Here is a 17,683-nt window from a genome sequence, read left to right on the forward strand (position 1 = left end):
AGCCACAATTTCTTTGCATAAGTTTATTACCCATTATGAAAAGCCAGCAGTCAATAACTTATTACAGAAACATTTGTAGCCTTTGTTTTTTACACAAATGAGGCCAAAGTGTATTTTAGGGAGACATTAAGTGATACAGATCTGAAACCATGGGTGTGTACAACAACATACCCAGCAAGATAGAAGCCCAACAAGAACAATGTGCGCAAGTGCAGGTGATCTTTAAGTCTCAGGTTTTCCAAAGACACAGTTCATGAGTAGTAAGGCTCCTTGCACACTATTGTAGCAAGGGAAAAGCAGGTGAAGTTCCACCAATAAAAAACCCATTCTGGATGAGCACTGAAATGGGCAACAGCAAGGGATCCTGTGAACAATTACTGTAACCTTACCAAGTGTTTCTGTACAAACCAATTAGTCCATTATATTTTCTCTATAATGTCCGTTGAATACTATAGTACTACGGAATAAGCATGAACATCATAGGCTTCAAAAATATACAATGTTTATATATAAAACATTAAAGAAACAGGAAATCGACTTCCACACCCTTCCCTTGGATTACTTGTTATTTCACAATCTGCTCCTTTAAATGGGAATGATCTCCCCACTCTCAACATGCTGCTTCAGCGGTGGTGCACAAATTAGAGTAAGAAGCATTCATGTCACTTCACACAAAAAAAAAATGAAGGTCAGATTTGAAAGACACTGGGATTTATTGTACATCTATGCAGACAGTGCTTTGAAATGGCAATTTGAAGTTGGTTGGTTTTAATTTCCTTCCTTTTCCCGATTACTGTTCCTCTTCAAGAATTTCCAGACGGCGGGGTCCGTACAGCAAGACGTACGCTATGTGCCAGTCTCCACCGCCGGACAGCTTCAGGATGTCTTCAGGGGTCACCACACTGACCTTGTCGTCATCAAACTTCACCCACTCATCTGCCACACACAGCTCAAATGTCAGTCTCTCTCTCTCACACACACACACTACTCAGTGTTTCCTCTAGGATTTTTTTAAGCAGTGGGGGCAGGCCTGTCCGAACCCCCCCCCCCACGGAACTGACAACTGACACTTCGCTGCAACACAAACAATTATATGTATTCGCCTCTATTCACACACAATGAGGCATTATTTTCAGTTGTGATTGAGCTGTATATTTGTAGAATCTACAACAGGTCTGCACAATGAATTTTGAAAGGCAACTGCGACTATTGTACTGTCTGCCCCATTTCTGATACCGCGGGGGAAGAAAATTAAACCGTGGGGGGCCGCCACTACCAAATCAACATAGAGGAAACACTGCTACTACATTCTACATCATTGAAACAAATCTGAAATCAAATGTAAACCGGCTCCGTATGGCTCTTGGATGCCCTACCTTCTTTCCTTTTGACCCATGAGACGTAGTGGCCTGATGAGCTTGACCTTCCCTGATGTGTCAGCACTGCCTGCAGGTCATAGTAGCCGCTGTTGTTGGAACCCAGATCTGCACAGTGATGGAACAGCAGTGAGATGTGCAGTGGTGCTTTTGGGGGCCTGTGCCATGTGTTAAATGAAAGTATGGAGGTGATTAATCTTTAAGTGAAGAGCCCCTGAGGGCAGTGTGCTCACTCACCATCTGGAAATGAGAAGGGCTCGTATTTAGGCTCTTTTGTTACTGCACCAGCCTTTTCCACCTGTTCAAAACCAAAAACAAAAGAGCCAAGTCTTAAATCTCCAGCATCGTATCTGATAATTATTAACATTTGTTACAAGATATATGATTAACATTTGTTACAAGACGGAATTATTAGCGTTGTAGGATTATTCAATCAGCAGAATCCAGACAAGGTCTTTTTTCCACAAGGGCTTGATAGCAAACTTGACAAAGATGGGCGGGAACTGATCATACTTGCCTTTTTCTGCTGCTTCTCTAGGTTTTTGTCCTCCACCTCCTTGAACTTTGACCTGATTGCCACCATTTTGTCCTGGAGGTCTTTTGTGCAGAGCTCATAGACATCCAGCATGAGAGGGAACTTGACATCCTAGACACAAAAAAGAACAAAATGCACTGTATTACCTCTATTGTAAAATGTACACACAGATTGCTATAAAAAGACAAATGGACACAATGAATGTTCATTAGAGATTTATATGATTTTACCTTAAGGACTTTGGCATTAACTGACTCTTTCTCCTTGTAGAAGAAGCGAACCATCTGAACCGTTAGGTATGCAGGAAGTCGACTGACTTTAGACTGAAAAAATGAAAGTACAGTACGAAACATGTTGAGGCCTTCACACATGAAACTTCTATGCACACTGTCCCATCACATGAAAACTATGACAAAGGAACTATCCACAGATTTTCAGACAATGTAGCAGACAACAATTATTAAAAACTATAGAAGCTTCATATAAACTACTGACAAAAATGGAAAAACCACCTGGATAAACTTACCGATTTTATGTAGAGGGCATTTCTGTCTAAGGATGGAGAAAGTTTTGTGATTTCCTCTTGTAGTCGCTGGAAAGGAATACAAATCATAAGCAATACATAATCATGCTAACACTGCAACTGGAATAAGTTAATATACCCAAAGTAAAATACTTCAATACTGTCAAATTGCTGTGGGCTCTAACTAGGGCTGCACGATTATGACCAAAATGATAATCACGATTATTTTGATCAATATTGAGATCACGATTATTTATCACGATTATTAATTAATTTTAGTGACAAAAATATTTTTTCCCTAAACATATTGGACTTGCTATCTGGCTCACCCAGATTCTTCCCCTCACATTTACTCCCCTAAATTACTGTAAATATAGATTTGACTGCGACTTCAAAACTTCCAAACAAATGTTTTGTGCATGCTACTTCGTTAATATTTGGTAAAACGCCTACCGGGAATCCTCCCAACGCTCCCCATTAGCCACTTAAGCTCTGCTTCGTGTTCATGAGTTTACTGTAATCGTTAGTCCAGGGGTGTCCAAACTTTTTGACTGAAGGGCCACATTGGGTTTTGAAAATTGGCCAGCGGGCCACACACAAATAATAATAATAATAATAATAATAATAATACTAATAATGTTTTGTATTATTTAAATAATTAAATAATTTTGTTGTAGAAAATTAATTTCTTAATAAATACTGTTAATTTGATGCTGTTTAATTCATTTATAAATGGTGCACTGTCACTTTAAGACTCTTTGCCAGCTCCACTAAAATATAGCCTATGGCTAGTGCTGTGCCTATGGCTGTGCCCTCACAGTTTATAAATGGTCAGTAATGGGAACTAGTGTTGCCATCGCTCCCACGCTCAAATGTGTCCCCAATTAAATGGACTAGCATAACGTAGTTAGATCTACTGCAATGGAGGTTCTATGTATCTCGATGTGACAAGCTGTTTTGACATTGACATTGTAAACGTTCTCTAAGAAGAGCGTTCTCTAAGAAGAGTGTAAAGCAGTTTGCAGTAGCCACGTCGTCTATCGCTGGAAAAAAATAGCGAGCGGCCTATGATAAACTAATAAATACTCGGCGGGCCGGATTAAAGTGCATGGCTGGCCGCAGTTTGGACACCCCTGGTTTAGTCATTCGTTGATATGTAAAACACTGACGTGTAGGCTACATTTTCATTATTGTTCACTCGTTTTGAGTAGGCTGTGTCTTGAAACGCATATGCATTGTAGGTTGCACATGTAACTTATAAAATACATGAATAAAATTCACGGATCCCGTCGTTAGCTCAACTCTTATTACAGTATAGGCTAGGCTATCAGAGGAAGCAAACAAGGACTAAAAGTTAACATGATAAAAAAGGCATGTGTGGTTTACGTCATGTGATGTGTTTCACGGTATGAGTTGAGAGCCCTGCTTTGCTTATATTTTTGGTTAACTTAACTTGCCTGAAATCCGAAATATTTTCAAACAGTGGATGATCCGCTTCGAGGGACAAGCTCTTGGCCTTCTGCTGTGCCACACATTTTATTTTTGATCGTCGTTTATTGTATAGTCTAACTAGCAGTGTTGGGAGTAATGCGTTACAAAGTAACGCGTTACTGTAATTCCACTACTTTTAGTGGTAACGAGCATGTAACGAAGTATTTTTGTAAATCCAGTAACGCAATTACAATTACTGAAATTTCAAAGAGTTCGTTACTTGCGTTACTCTGATCTTGAATGAACGACTGCAGACAAGATGCACATTTGCTGCTTTGTCTCCCGACCTTAGCTGTGTTTCCAGCGATTGTGTTTCATGTTTAGATTGCAGATGCATTCTTTACAGTTAATAGGAGCCTCCTCACATTCCTCCTTATTTCGGATTTATGCTAAAACACACAAGAGTGCATTACGCTACAATTTAAATGGGCATCTTAAAAGCCTTTTCCCTTTCGTTTCCATCTCGTAAGCTCCACTACAGTAAAAGCGCATTGTTGTTTATCTCCGCTCTTTTTCGCCTATTGCGCAAAAGCCTCCTTATATCAATTTCTCATTCTTACAACATAGCCACGCCACAACACCAATAGGCTACGGTAGCCTATATATAGCCTTGGCACAAGCAAGCACACGTTTAACTCGAGAGGAAAATGCAGATTTCACTTACCAGATAAAGAAACCTCCAAATAGCCTACCGTACGTAACAGCGACTTGAGTTATTTGCACAGTAGGCTATGTTTACATCGGAATTGACGTCCATAGTGTTATGGATTAATTTGTCTGCGACGGAACATGCAACTTCTCTCTGGAACACCTTATCAGCTGAAGAGTAGCCTAACCTTCTGCATAGTGCGCGAAAATCCCAAACTCTCGGATGCATTAGAACTTATTTCGGTAGGTCAGCACTTGTGCAGCGCAGGCTTTTCCCAAACTGGTGGTGCTTAAAATGCTAGATAATACAACTGTGTTCAAAGCAGGATGAGGATAACCTAAGGTTATGTGTGTGTGAGCAGACAATAACTGCTTTGAAAATAGGTCATTTAACATTACATCCCATTGAACGAATTCCATGTAGCCTACAGAAGGATTGCAATAATAATGATAATAATAACTTATTACTATATTGCAGAAGGCAAGTAGTAGGCAAGCAGTAGGCAGTGTACTGTACATATCTATCAAACCACCTAGATGGTGAGGGTGGCGCAAAACAAGGTCAGGGAGGCCTTCATGCATTGTAGAATGTTTTGTGGTCGGAAAAAGTTTGAGAACTCATGCACAAGGCTATTGATTTGAAGGCCCGTTGAAACTACAATAAATAGGTCCAAAAATTAGGTTTATTGTGTGTGTGACTGTTCAGTACTGTTCATATTGACATTTTAAAAGCAGACTTAAAAGTAACTCAAAAGTTACTTTCTCTAGTAACGAATTACTTTTGATATACAGTAATTGGTAACGTAATTGAATTACTTTTGAAAGTAGTAACTAGTAACTGTAATTAATTACTAATTTTCAGTAACTTGCCCAACACTGCTAACTAGCCTACTAATAGTTAACATAATGTCACTAGTCCACAGTGCATCAGGCTGAGCAGTGCAGGGAACAGCTGTCATTGGTAGGCTGCATGCAGGCACATAGTCAGACAGGTTTAAGGAGCTTGATTTGTTTTGTAGCGGAACGTTCTATGGGTTGCCAGGTTGGTTCTATGGGTAGAGCATTTGAAATATCATTTGAAATATCGCTCGATCACGCAAATTTGATCGTGGGAAGCCAAAATCGTGATCGTGATTAAAATTCGATTAATTGTGCAGCCCTAGCTCTAACTGGGAAATATTTCATTATATCTTGTCTACATCATGATAGTGCAGCTGTTTGTTCTCGTACTCACCAGTCTGAGCCCTGTGGCCAGGTATTTGACCTCCTGGTTGATGAAACAGCTGAGCTGAAGATGGCTCTCGGTCCCTTTGGTGGGCTCCTCGCTCTCTGACTCTGTGCATTTCATACTAGCAACAACAGGAGTTAAGGGAGCAACAGAAAACAACTTGTCGAAAATGAAAAACGACAATTACAGAGAAAGTTTTGTCATAATAGTACATTAGAAAGGATACGTGGTTTCATATTCCACTCCAAAATACTGATCAATGAAATTCTTCTTTGCTGAGGCTGTAGCAGCCCCACTGTCATCCCCGGTCTGTGGGGGAAAAAGGAAAACAAATTCTCAGAAATGTGCTTTCTCCAAAAACGGCAGACATTTATGTAAGGACCCGATCCTGAAAATGCCATAATTTCTTGATTGAAATTCCACTCACCTCCATTGGAGTTTCAGGTTCCAGCGGTTCTAGCTTCTGCTGAAGCACCCTCATCATTTGCAGCCAGCATTCATTGGCGTCCTGGAAGCAGGAGCTTGGTTAGATCACCTCAACAAGTGACTTATTACAGACATTTAGAACTGATACTGTCAACACTTCAAAATCATCAAAATCATCTGCGGTAGTTGGGTTTCCATTGCACTTTTTAATGTATTAAAAACTACATTAACCATTCAAATTTGTTCAGATACACACAAAAGAGGTGTTCTAGTGTGTGCTGTAGATAGGGGATCTCTCACTATGTCCAATCAACAACCAAGCCTATCTATCATTACACAACATGACACGGAATACTCGATTCGCAAGAGGGGGTGGATTAACTCGATTGACATTAGGAATAATGTGATACATATTGATGGAAATAGCTTACTTGCATATATTAACATTTGTTAGCTTAGCTTACTTGCATATATTGACATTTGTTACGTTTTTTTCAATGTTTTTCCGTAAACGTTGCCCATACGGCCTTCAGACATACGGATTTTGATCCCGCTGTTCAGAAATACCCTCAAAATGAGCAGAATGGAAACTGAGCTAGTGGCATTTAATGGTTATCGGAGTATGAGAAATCAATTCTCCCGTGGAATGACCCTACTGGAGGAATGACCCTACTGGGATTATGCCTTAAAAATAAGTTAGACAGTGTGTGCAAATGAGTCTAATGGGGGAAGGCTATTGATGTAGACTAGTACTGAGTGGCAGTCTTGTATACCTGCTGTAGATACTGGCCCTGGTCCCCCTTCTCAGCAAACTGTGGGAAGGCCATGTGCAGGAACTGCAGGAGGATAATTGGTGGTATGCTGGAGGAAGTTTTGTCCATCGACTCATATAGATCACGCATGGCTGAGGACAAGAGAAAACAGTCTTATAACAAAAACTAAAGCAAAGAAAGAACCCAAAACTCACTAACTCAATAAGTCTCTTGGTATTTATCAGCTGCTGGTACTGACCTGCTGTGATGTATTGGGATGGTGCATTGGCTCCAGAAGATCGGAGGGCACCAGAATACCTAATTGAAAAAACATAGTATTCACAATAGGATTCAGAAGAGGTGGGGAAAAAATCTCATACCCCATGAGCCTCGGCCACACACCCTGTGTGTGACTGACCTTGGCTTAGCGGCTGTGGCTCGCACGACTCCACAGCACCAGCATTGAGACTGCTCCGATATAGAGAGATGTCAACTCTACTGCCAGCTTTTTACCATCTCTCTATATCGGATATGGCTTTGATTATGGCCATCAATAATGAACGTCATTATAACTTATGGACACCTATAACTTACACTGGGTTCCATGTTATGGCTAATGGAGATGCACCAACATGGAATTTTAGGGCCAATAACGATAACCAATATTCTCTTGAAGGGAAACTTATGCATAGTTTCAATTGCTGTCAACTCCTTGGACTGTATTTTTGTGTCTGTCTACTCTATTGCTCACAACCTGCTGCAACAGAAGTGAAGGAGGTTAGCCCCGCAGGTCTTGATAACTTATAATGAATGGTCAATGACCTGAAGCAAGAATGGTTAACATATTTCTCGGTAATATTACAAAACCCAAGCGAACGAAACGCAAATATAATACTAAAATACAACTTGTCTACTGAATCGTCCCACCAAATTGTTTGTTTATTTGTTTCCCCAACTAGCGTGGTAAAGTGCAGGCACACCAGCACAAGGAGGCAACCCACTGTAGGTAGGCTGAGAAATACATCCACACCGCTGACATTATGTTAAGAGCCAACCAACCAAGCTCAAGCAACTCAAAGCGCTTTCAGATATAACCTCCGGAGTATATGCGGAGGTTTGTCAAACGGAGGTCCTACCCTTCGGATGATTCAGATATGATGCTAACCTTCGGACCTTATACTGACCTTATACGGACCTATGTGTGAACGACATACATGCACATTACAGAATCTCCGTGTGGTTGTCGAGTGAGGGGTGGGGGCTTGGAATTCACAAGATGCGAGATATGACGCAGAATATATGCGGCCGCTGCCTGTCACAGCTGCTGTTTGTTTACAAAGTGTATGCATTATGTAGGCTATAAGAAAAATCTATTGTGCGTAGGCTAATACTTGAAGTAGTCACGTAAGTGCGCTTGTGTCCTTCGAATAAACACATTTATCGGTTTTCAACGTTATGTAGCAGAATTACTTGGCTATGAAACCCCAAATCTGGTTTGCGTTGGAGAGAGAGAGCATGCACGAACTTTATGGTACCAGCCAATTCAGTAGGCTAACTCAAGACTTCAAGGCCATCATATACAACGTTTTTAAGCAACAAACAAAATAGTAACATAACAGTGAAGTGGTTCGTTTTTTCATGGTTTCTTTTTTCCAAAAGCATCCTCTCCCCATGTGTCTATTGCATTTACGTAAGGAGCTTGGAACAAAGTTGGGGTTTCTTCGTTTTCATTTTCTCTAGGCATATTTATGCTCAACAAATAGGCCTATCAACAATACTGCGAGCTCAGCAGTGAGGTCATGAGAAGGCTATCAATGAACAGAAAACCGACTGTGTTGGCTAACAATTTATTAAATACTCCTGTTATTGTCGTCAATGACGTCGCTGTAGGCTACTGCCTTTTCAGCGCCTTCTGCTTATATGATGATTCAGTCTTTTGAATTCGTTTGGCCTTGCCATGCAGTTGTAGGCTACAACGTGTCTCTTGCCGTTCCCTTATGTGTTCTATCAAAATGTTGTATGCCCTAATGGACAGTAGCTCCGTGATGTCTGCATCTTTCCAGGTCGGAGATTTTCTGGACAGCACTATGCCACTCCATCATAACACTGGCATTTAAGTCAGATCTAACCACATGGACGCACGAAAGAAACGTCACCGACACGCCCTCTCACTAGGTGTGAATTTTAACCGCATGTTCTACGCTTCGTTCAGACACAGCACATTTACATAATGTCCAGAGGAAATACTAAGGGGGGGGGGGGGGGGGGGCCGGCTAAATTCAGACTTCCATATGACCGGTTATGTCGTTCAGATATACAGCCCCACCGTTTAACATCCGCAGAACCTCCGGTCTTACACGTATGTCTGAAAGCACTTTCAGTGTAGCCAGGCGGGCCTTACGTAGTTGGGAAATTAGGGCTTTAAAAAATATCGGTGCAAATTATTGGCCAAAATTCTGTTATTAGAACAATAATATTGCATTTTTTTTCACTTATCGGCCAGTAACATATTGGCCACCGGTATATCGTGCATCGCTAATGGCTATATTAGACAAGTGCTATTTCAAGAAAAAGTCCTTGTATATGGGTCTAGAGGCATTTCTTAGTAAAAGTTGGGAACAGGACTTTTTATCATAATTAACATGTGCTGAATCCAACTAGCCCTGTTCCCAAGCAGAATGTTGAGTTTTTAACCATCTAATTAGCATAAACAAAATGGCTGCCAAAATGGCAATTTTGGGCACTTTCTTCAGACGGGCATCATTATACCATGTAAATAAATTAATATTGTTCACATCTGTGCATCTCAGAAATCTCCTGTGGGCAATAAATAAAAAGTAAAGGCTATGAAAAATATAAAATTGCAAAAGAAAAAACTAGTATTATGCTAATTAGCACTATTATCACCTTATTATACTCTTGACTATGTTTACGGTCCTCTTTGGCAAAGAGTGTGGCCTGACTTCATTGGTAAACATCTTCTTTGTGGTGGGTGGACACATGTTTGGAGTTTAAAATCATTGGAGTTCCTTTGAACTAATCACGAACAACCGTAGAAATATCAGTAGAATATTGCTATGTTTAAGTGTAATAAAGTGTGTACATTTATAAATATAAATAGAATACTATGGGTGGGATAGGGGCAAAATGTTCGCCTCCTTGTTGTCCCTGTGAAGGTTGCCATCGACATGGACAACTCAACAGGCACAGGCAAGGAGGCACGGGGGGGGGGGGTTGGGGGCGTTGATGGAGGGGTGTGAGGAACCAGTGATGCGCTGAGCAGTTTTCACCATCCTCTGCCGTCCTTTCCAGCCGGAGGCAGAGCAGTTGCCATACCATACTGTGACACAGTTGGTGAGGATGCTCTCAATGGTGCAGCGGTAGAGGTTTAGAAGTTCACCAGGATCTGAGGAGAGAGGTTGTGTTCTTTAGTCTCCTTAGGAAGAAGAGATGCTGGTGAGCCTTCTTGATCAAGGTAGAGGTGTTGAGGGTCCAAGAGAGGTCCACAGAGATGTGGACACCCAGAAACATGAACTGGTGACATGCTCCACCTTAGTCCTGTTGATGAGGATGGGGCTTTGTGTGCTAGCTTTTGACTTCCTGAAGTCCACAATGAGGTCTTTGGTCCTCTTGGTGTTGAGAGCCAGGTTGTTGTCGGTGCTCCGCGATGTTAGGTGCTGGACCTCCTCCCTGCAGGCTGTCTCATTATTGTTGCTGATGAGAACAATCACCGTAGTGTTGTCTGCAAACTTGACAATGGTGTTAGAGCCATGTACAGATATGCAGTTGTAGGTGAAGAGGGAGTAAAGGAGGGCTCAGCACACGCCAGTGTTCAGGGTGAGGGTTGAGTGGGTGAGGTTATCTAATCTAACAGACTGCGGTCTGTTGGTTAGGAAGTCCAGAATCTAGTTTCAGAGGGAGGTATTGATGTCCAGTTCACTGAGTTTGGTGATCAGTTTGGAGGGGATAATGGTGTTGAATGCTGAACTGAAGTCAATGAACAGCATTCTCACATAGGTGTTGCTATTGTCAAGGAGGGACAGGGCAGAGTGAATTGCCATAAAGATGGCATCCTCTGTGCTCCTGTTCTGGCAAATTCTCTTGAAGCATTCTATACTGCAAACAAAATCTACCTCTGGGTACAAATAAAGTAACTTAAACTTGAACTTGCACTAGTTATAAAGTTATTCATCTAGCTATTAATTCACAGGACATGCAATCATTTTACTAACACAAATGTTATGAAGAAATATGGGTGACACTTTATGGTACATGAATTATCATGAATTCATGCATTAATTAATTCATGATTTATGCATTACTTCATTCCTTTATATCCTATGAATCATCAGGAATTGACATGAATTCATATACTCTCATTCATGATGACCTCATGTATGAACAACACATCAACTAAAGCATTAGGTGTGATGGTTATATCATTATGATGTATGATTTCTTAAGCATGATCATCATGATTACATGAATTTTAGGATAATTGCTCATGCATTTATCATGTCTGTGGCCCCTCAAATAAAGTAGTGAATAATGACATGTGTTTAGAGAACTCCAAAGTTATGTTCAAATCAGAATTTGAGCAGTGATGACCACATTTTTCATAAGTCATGGTTATGGTTAATACATCATAATTCATAATGATGTGCCCACCGTACCTAATACTTTAGTAATGTGTTCATGTATGAGGTCACAAATGACAAACTATGAACTCAGTAAATTCCTGATGATTAATTAGATATTAATGAATGAATACATAAATCATGAATTAATTAATGTACCCTTAACGTAAAGTCTTACCGAAATGGGTAAAGGCCTGTGTAACTTACTCCGAGACTACATACATTACCAACCCAATTCGCTTCAATTATGTAAATGTGATGTAAATCAGGTTTTATGGCCAAGTATACTTGGGTATACAAGGAATTTGGTCTCTGCATGTATCCCATCCGTGAATTAGTGAACACACAGGTCACACATTGAAGCACACATTAAAGGGACACCAGGCAACGTTTTCGTGTTAATTAATCATCTTCGTAAGTCGGTATATGGTTAAATGACTCATTACGGGGCGAATGAAGGCTCTCTCGCCCGCCCCTACTGCCTGTAGGAAGAATATCCCACTTGCAAGTTCGGTGTATCCTACCCGCCGACCGAAGCAGGATCAGTTTACAGCACAGAGGCAAGCTAACAAAACGCTAGAGATTGTTGCAAACGTGTCAGAGCCGGCGAAGAAGCAGCGAAAACCCTTGACAGAAGACGCAAAGAAAAGGAAAAGAGCTTCAGACCGAGCGAGGGGGAGTTTCGTAGAGAAAAAGCACCAGGCTTGCCTGGTGTCCGTTTAACCTGGAGCAGTGAGCTGCCTTGCTACAGTGATGCTCGGGGAGCAGTGAGGGGTTAGGTGCCTTGCTCAAGGGCACTTCAGCCGTGGATGTGGGCATGGGAGACTAGTGCTCAACCTTTCCACCACCCACATTTTTCCTACTGGTCGGGGATCGAACCGGCAACCCTTTGGTTTTAAGCCCGAAGACCTAACCAGTAGGCCACAATTTTAAACTTTACATTTCATCACATCTTTCTTGACCCTCAGAAAACATAAGTCTCATTCGTCAAATACCGGCCAAGGAAGATTTCTGTGAACTATATGAATTAATTTACATGGTATAATAACATCCGCCCAATGAAAAGTGCCCAAAATCGCCATTTTGGCAACCATTTTGTTTATGCTAATTCGATGGTCATAAACTCAAAATTCAGCTTGGGAACAGGGCTAGTTGGATTCAGCACACCTTAATTATGTTAAAAAGTCCTTTTCCCAACTTTTACTAAAAAATGCCTCTAGGAAGCACATATCTCAAAAATATCACCTGTCTATATTATCCAATTAGTTCACATGTATTATCTCTCTTCTGGTTTAAAAATATATATTATATTATATTATTAGTTAAAATAGTTTAAAACTTACTGCATATATATATATATATATATATATATATATATATATGTAAGGGATAATGTAAAGAACGCCGGTCATTACTGGGAAAATAAGTCCCGACAGGGCGAACCGGACCCCGACGCGCAGCGGAGGGGTCTTGTTCCGCCCTGAAGGGACTTATTTTCACAGTAATGACCGGCGTTCTATACATTATCCCGCTTATTATACGGCTACTTGCCAAAACGAAATAATAAACTCCCCACGATACCAGTCAGCCTACATAACCTAGCCTATTTGTTACCGTTCATCGTGGCATTTGCTGAGAAACAAATAGTTTGCAACAACACACGCTGCTGAACTTGAATCAAACATTCTTTAGAACACAGCTGATCAACCGTCTGCTTTCACGTTTGAATGAAGTTCCAGTCCTTGCGTAGTGATATGAAAGACATATAAGAAGCACAAAACCCGTTGCCATTGACAGCGGTAATTATATGTTTGCAGCGGTAATTACATGAATATATCTTACCGCTAGAACTTTGGGAAATCCCATTCAAGTCAATGGAGCGTTCTACTAGCATTGTGAAGAGCCGTATAATAAATATATATATATCACACCAGTAACAGTACAGCGTCACGTTATATTGCATTCCTGATGGTATGCCAATCAGCATACTGAGAAGCCACACCTGAGGTACACATCTTATGCAGGCTGCAGCTGCTCTAACCTGTTAACATGGGCACCAAAATGAAATCAAATAGATTCTGCAACACTCATTCACAGGGGAGGTGCATGGTCTGGCACGGGCCTTAGTATTTTGCAGCCCATTTCCACTTACATTGAATACCATGTTTTCAATGTCATGCAGGAATAGGAGCCAATGCTGTTAAACTAAGTCAAACCATAATTCTACTCAAATAATAATAATATAACAAAGCAATCCTTTCCAATAGCATGAATGGGAATGCGAGCAATGAGATTCCCCTTCATTTACTACAGTGATATCAAAGTAAGCCCTTGCACCATTGATGTCCTATTATTTCTCTCAAGATTGTTTAATGGCTATGTGGAGAAGCCATTTAACATAATCTGAAAGAGGCAGTGATCATTTTAGCCAAAGGCTGTCAATTAAGGGTGAGCTGATTGAGAAATTCAACTTGGTTAAGACGATGTTCCAAAGCGATTCACAAAACATAAAAAAGTATATCTCTTTTAAATAAATTTGCACATATTTGCCCTTGCTCTGATTGAAGGTTTAGTGGGAATGCCCTTTAATTATTAGCTACTGATAGTTTTTAATCTGACATTGTCATGGATAGCATATGTGAAAGGAGCTTTACAGACCTCTGGAGGGCAACTTTGAGCTCAGGAACAGACCGCAGACACTGAACAGTAGCATTCATGTAGCAGGTATTGCCCAAGTTTGTCAAACCACAGGGCAACTCCATCTAAAAGGGAAAATCAGTGTTTGCCTTATGTTCCTAAATGTAATGCCATTTGTCATAATACCTAATCCAGGGTGCTAGGTGAAACTGAGCAAAAAAAGATTCATTCAGGGATTATCTACTGAGTTAAAGTGTTAGAGCTTCACCACTATTGTGCTGTTTTAAAACTCACAGCAGAGGCAAGCTGTTCTTCCGTCATGTCTTCCACAAACATGGGTCTGACAGCAGGTTCCTCGGGAAGGGCTTCGGCAGAGCCCATCATGAGCAGTGTCATACCCTGTGAAGGATCAAATCAAATTCTACCATATGAATGCTGTATTTAAACAAAAGGTAAAGCTTAATCCAGAACTGATGCATACAGGAAAATGAAACCAAGCAACACTTACATTTTTTAGTTTGATGTTCCCCCATTCATCATCCTAAATAAATAAAGGAAAGATGTTAGATGCAAGAAAACCCAGGTCATGTCTTATCTTTAAATCAGGCCTTACCTTCAGGGTTCCTCCTTTGACCATAACTTTCTGTCTGTCTGGCTGTACTCCCGTCAGAGCAAACAGTTGGGCTTTGAAGACCATAGGTGGTTCTTCGGTGTTGAGCTCTACTGCATCGAACTTCTCCTTTCCCCATTTCACATTCACTATAAATCCACATGCCGGGTACAAAACATGTCATGTTAACGTTACCTGACCAAACATAGGTTTAGCACAAGAAATTAGCATGTCACAGAACTGGCACGGTATAGCAAGAATGACACAGCAAACACTTGGCAGTAACATGCACTACAGCTACAAGAGACAGTTATGTGAATGATGGATGCGTACTAAACTGACAAATCAGTCAAAAGGGTTTGCTACACTTAGTGCAAACAGTACAGCTAGTGATACAAATTAAGTCTCCACTAAAAACATGTCACACTAGCAGCGCTACTTTTGTAGTCTCCCTGATGAGAAGAGGCAGAGCACAGATTCACTGTCACTAGCCAAAGACCATAAGCGTTACACATTGTCTAGCATAAATGTTTACCAATGCACTTGGTAAATAACTATTGCCCATCTTACCAATGTGAAAAATCGACAAAATAATCTTCCAATGTTATTTTTGTTTGTTTAGTACCGTTAACCAGTAGCTGCTAGCTAACGTTAGCTGGGAAATATAGGTTAGCTGACTGTAGATCAGGCTAACGTTAGCTACCTAGCTGTTGACGTTTAAGGAAACCGAACTCATGATTGTCTTGCTAAATTGTGATGAGTTAGGGTGAAAAAGAAGTCCCTTGTGAAAGATCTGAGGTATATGCACCATCCTAAAGTACATTTGAAAAAATATATTTTCAAAACAGAGCTTGCTCTTAGAAAATAATGTTTCTCATCACAAACTTACCCGCTAACATTAACGTTAGACTGTTACAGCAGGCTAGCATTGCCAATTTAGCCAATCTTGCTACAGCTAGTTACGAAGTAATGTGTTGACTAAGGTTAGTTAATGCACTAGACAGTATCTCCACACACATAGGCCTTAAGACGCAACAACATGGAATGGGGTTTAAATGTTGTTAAATGTCGTTTTGTACATTGTTACGTTACCTACTTCAAACTATACATTATCATTCAGGAAATAGTTTCTGTTTAGCCAGCTAGCAAAGCATTTTGAGATGAGGCTAACGTTAATGTGTCATCTCACACTGCTGGTAACGTGAACGTAACATTAGTTTAAAGCCTATGTACACGCCGGTTATTTTGACAAGACAACTGATAACAAGCAAAGATGATTGTGCGATATCCATACGTTATTCATTCTTTTAAATTAACGTTTCCGTAGACCTGTTAGCATATCGTAACCTTATATCGCTGTCGTTAGCAAGCTAACAAGCGAACACAGACCATAGTAGGCCCTATAAACTTGGAAGCTAACGATAACTTAGCAAGTTAGCTCTTTTCATGGAAAATATATTATTTCCGTAGAAGTCGTCAAGTATAAACTTGTAACGATTAAAAAGGGAGAGTCGACGTACCTGTAAAGACGGGCATGTTTTTCTATGTTTTATTTAATAGCTTAACTCTGATTACTGTTACCGGGCGCGAATTCTTGCTGCAGATTTGTGAACACTATCAACTTCATTCAAACAACCTCTCACAATGACGCTGCAATTGCACGCTGACCAAATCGATGTTCTCCATTTCCATTTGCTTGGGCTGGTAGTATCTAGCCTACGCTTCTTTTTTTTTAATTTGGTATTCTGCACGATGTCCACGTGGGGGTGCCCTTATACCGAAAGACGCGAAGCTGAGGCTGTGGAAATAGCCGGAGAGGTTTGAGTCCTATTAGCTAGAGGTCCATCCGCTATCATTCGAGGGGAGTATGTCTCCAGAATTAGAAAATATGTGATACCATTGCATTCACGGAAGCTTTTTTGTGCAATCACCCTGTTTAGGTCGATATCAACGCAGGGATAATTACAGGTGAATATGGTAAAAACGTCTTAATATCCCCACAAAACTTCCCCAACTGATTATTTACCTAAATCGAAAAAAATTTACTTACAAAAAATGTTTGTACAGATATGTAGGCTAAATGATGAGCCATTATCTACTGAAATATGCAATAATGTACTGTAATACTTGCACACACCAAAAGTTTCCAGTTGTATTTTCGTATTTCTATATATTTATGGTTATGGGATTTGGCACTTTTGGCCAAGCGACTCACAAATAAAAAACATAGTTATATACAGGCTATGATTTGTAAACCCATATATGGAAAGTATGGCTAAATAGGTTCTGATACACATTGTAGGCCTATTACATGAGGTTTCAGCAAAGTTATGAGGACGTTCTCAAGAAGTAGGAATAACATTCTGAAATCTATCTAAGATAATACTTAGATATTATCAGGCCCTTGCAAGAAAAACGACAAACGGACAAATAGGCTCAGGTATTGTCTAAGATAATACCTAGGCCTATTTGGACATGCTAAATTATAACTGACTTTTTTGACTAGGTTGATTTGAACACAGCTCTCCCTCGTTTTCTTCGTCTGCACCCATAAAGTTTGTGACAGCGTTGGCACGGGAGACTGATGTGATGTCAAATAAAATCTGGAGCCTAATCTTTAAAATGAGCCTAGGTGAGATACTAGGTATTTTACACAGTATGTGGAATACATTCACAATGATAATTTCAAGAACATACGTAGCATTATGTGTTTCAAACTCTTCGGAATCTGCAAACACCTTTAAATATTGTAAAGGCTACCAGGCGCGCCCTTGAACGAGAAGCAGGGGTACTTGCCTGGAACTTCTCCTCGTCCCGAAC

The 17,683-nt window shown here is 40.4% G+C and overlaps 1 protein-coding gene across 1 annotated transcript; it reads right to left on the reverse strand.

Annotated features, from left to right (window-relative positions):
• Window positions 1-8: 8 nt before the first annotated feature.
• Window positions 9-16,514, reverse strand: usp14 (ubiquitin specific peptidase 14 (tRNA-guanine transglycosylase)). The gene is made up of 16 exons (XM_076293492.1): window positions 16,384-16,514; window positions 14,867-15,012; window positions 14,762-14,794; window positions 14,548-14,652; window positions 14,275-14,378; window positions 7,239-7,297; window positions 7,001-7,131; window positions 6,229-6,309; window positions 6,028-6,110; window positions 5,808-5,922; window positions 2,438-2,503; window positions 2,142-2,234; window positions 1,894-2,022; window positions 1,614-1,674; window positions 1,377-1,484; window positions 9-936 (listed from the first exon to the last, which is right to left on the reverse strand). The coding sequence occupies exons 1-16, from the start codon at window positions 16,397-16,399 to the stop codon at window positions 791-793; spliced, it is 1,476 nt and encodes a 491-aa protein (XP_076149607.1). The 5' UTR covers window positions 16,400-16,514; the 3' UTR covers window positions 9-790.
• Between the last annotated feature and the right edge of the window lie 1,169 nt (window positions 16,515-17,683).

This window comes from Alosa pseudoharengus, unplaced genomic scaffold (assembly GCF_046254945.1).
Source record: "Alosa pseudoharengus isolate Yale_2024_CS ecotype anadromous, Long Island Sound unplaced genomic scaffold, YU_APseudo_1.1 YU_APseudo_1.1_scf_2, whole genome shotgun sequence".
In the NCBI taxonomy this organism is placed as follows: domain Eukaryota; kingdom Metazoa; phylum Chordata; class Actinopteri; order Clupeiformes; family Clupeidae; genus Alosa; species Alosa pseudoharengus.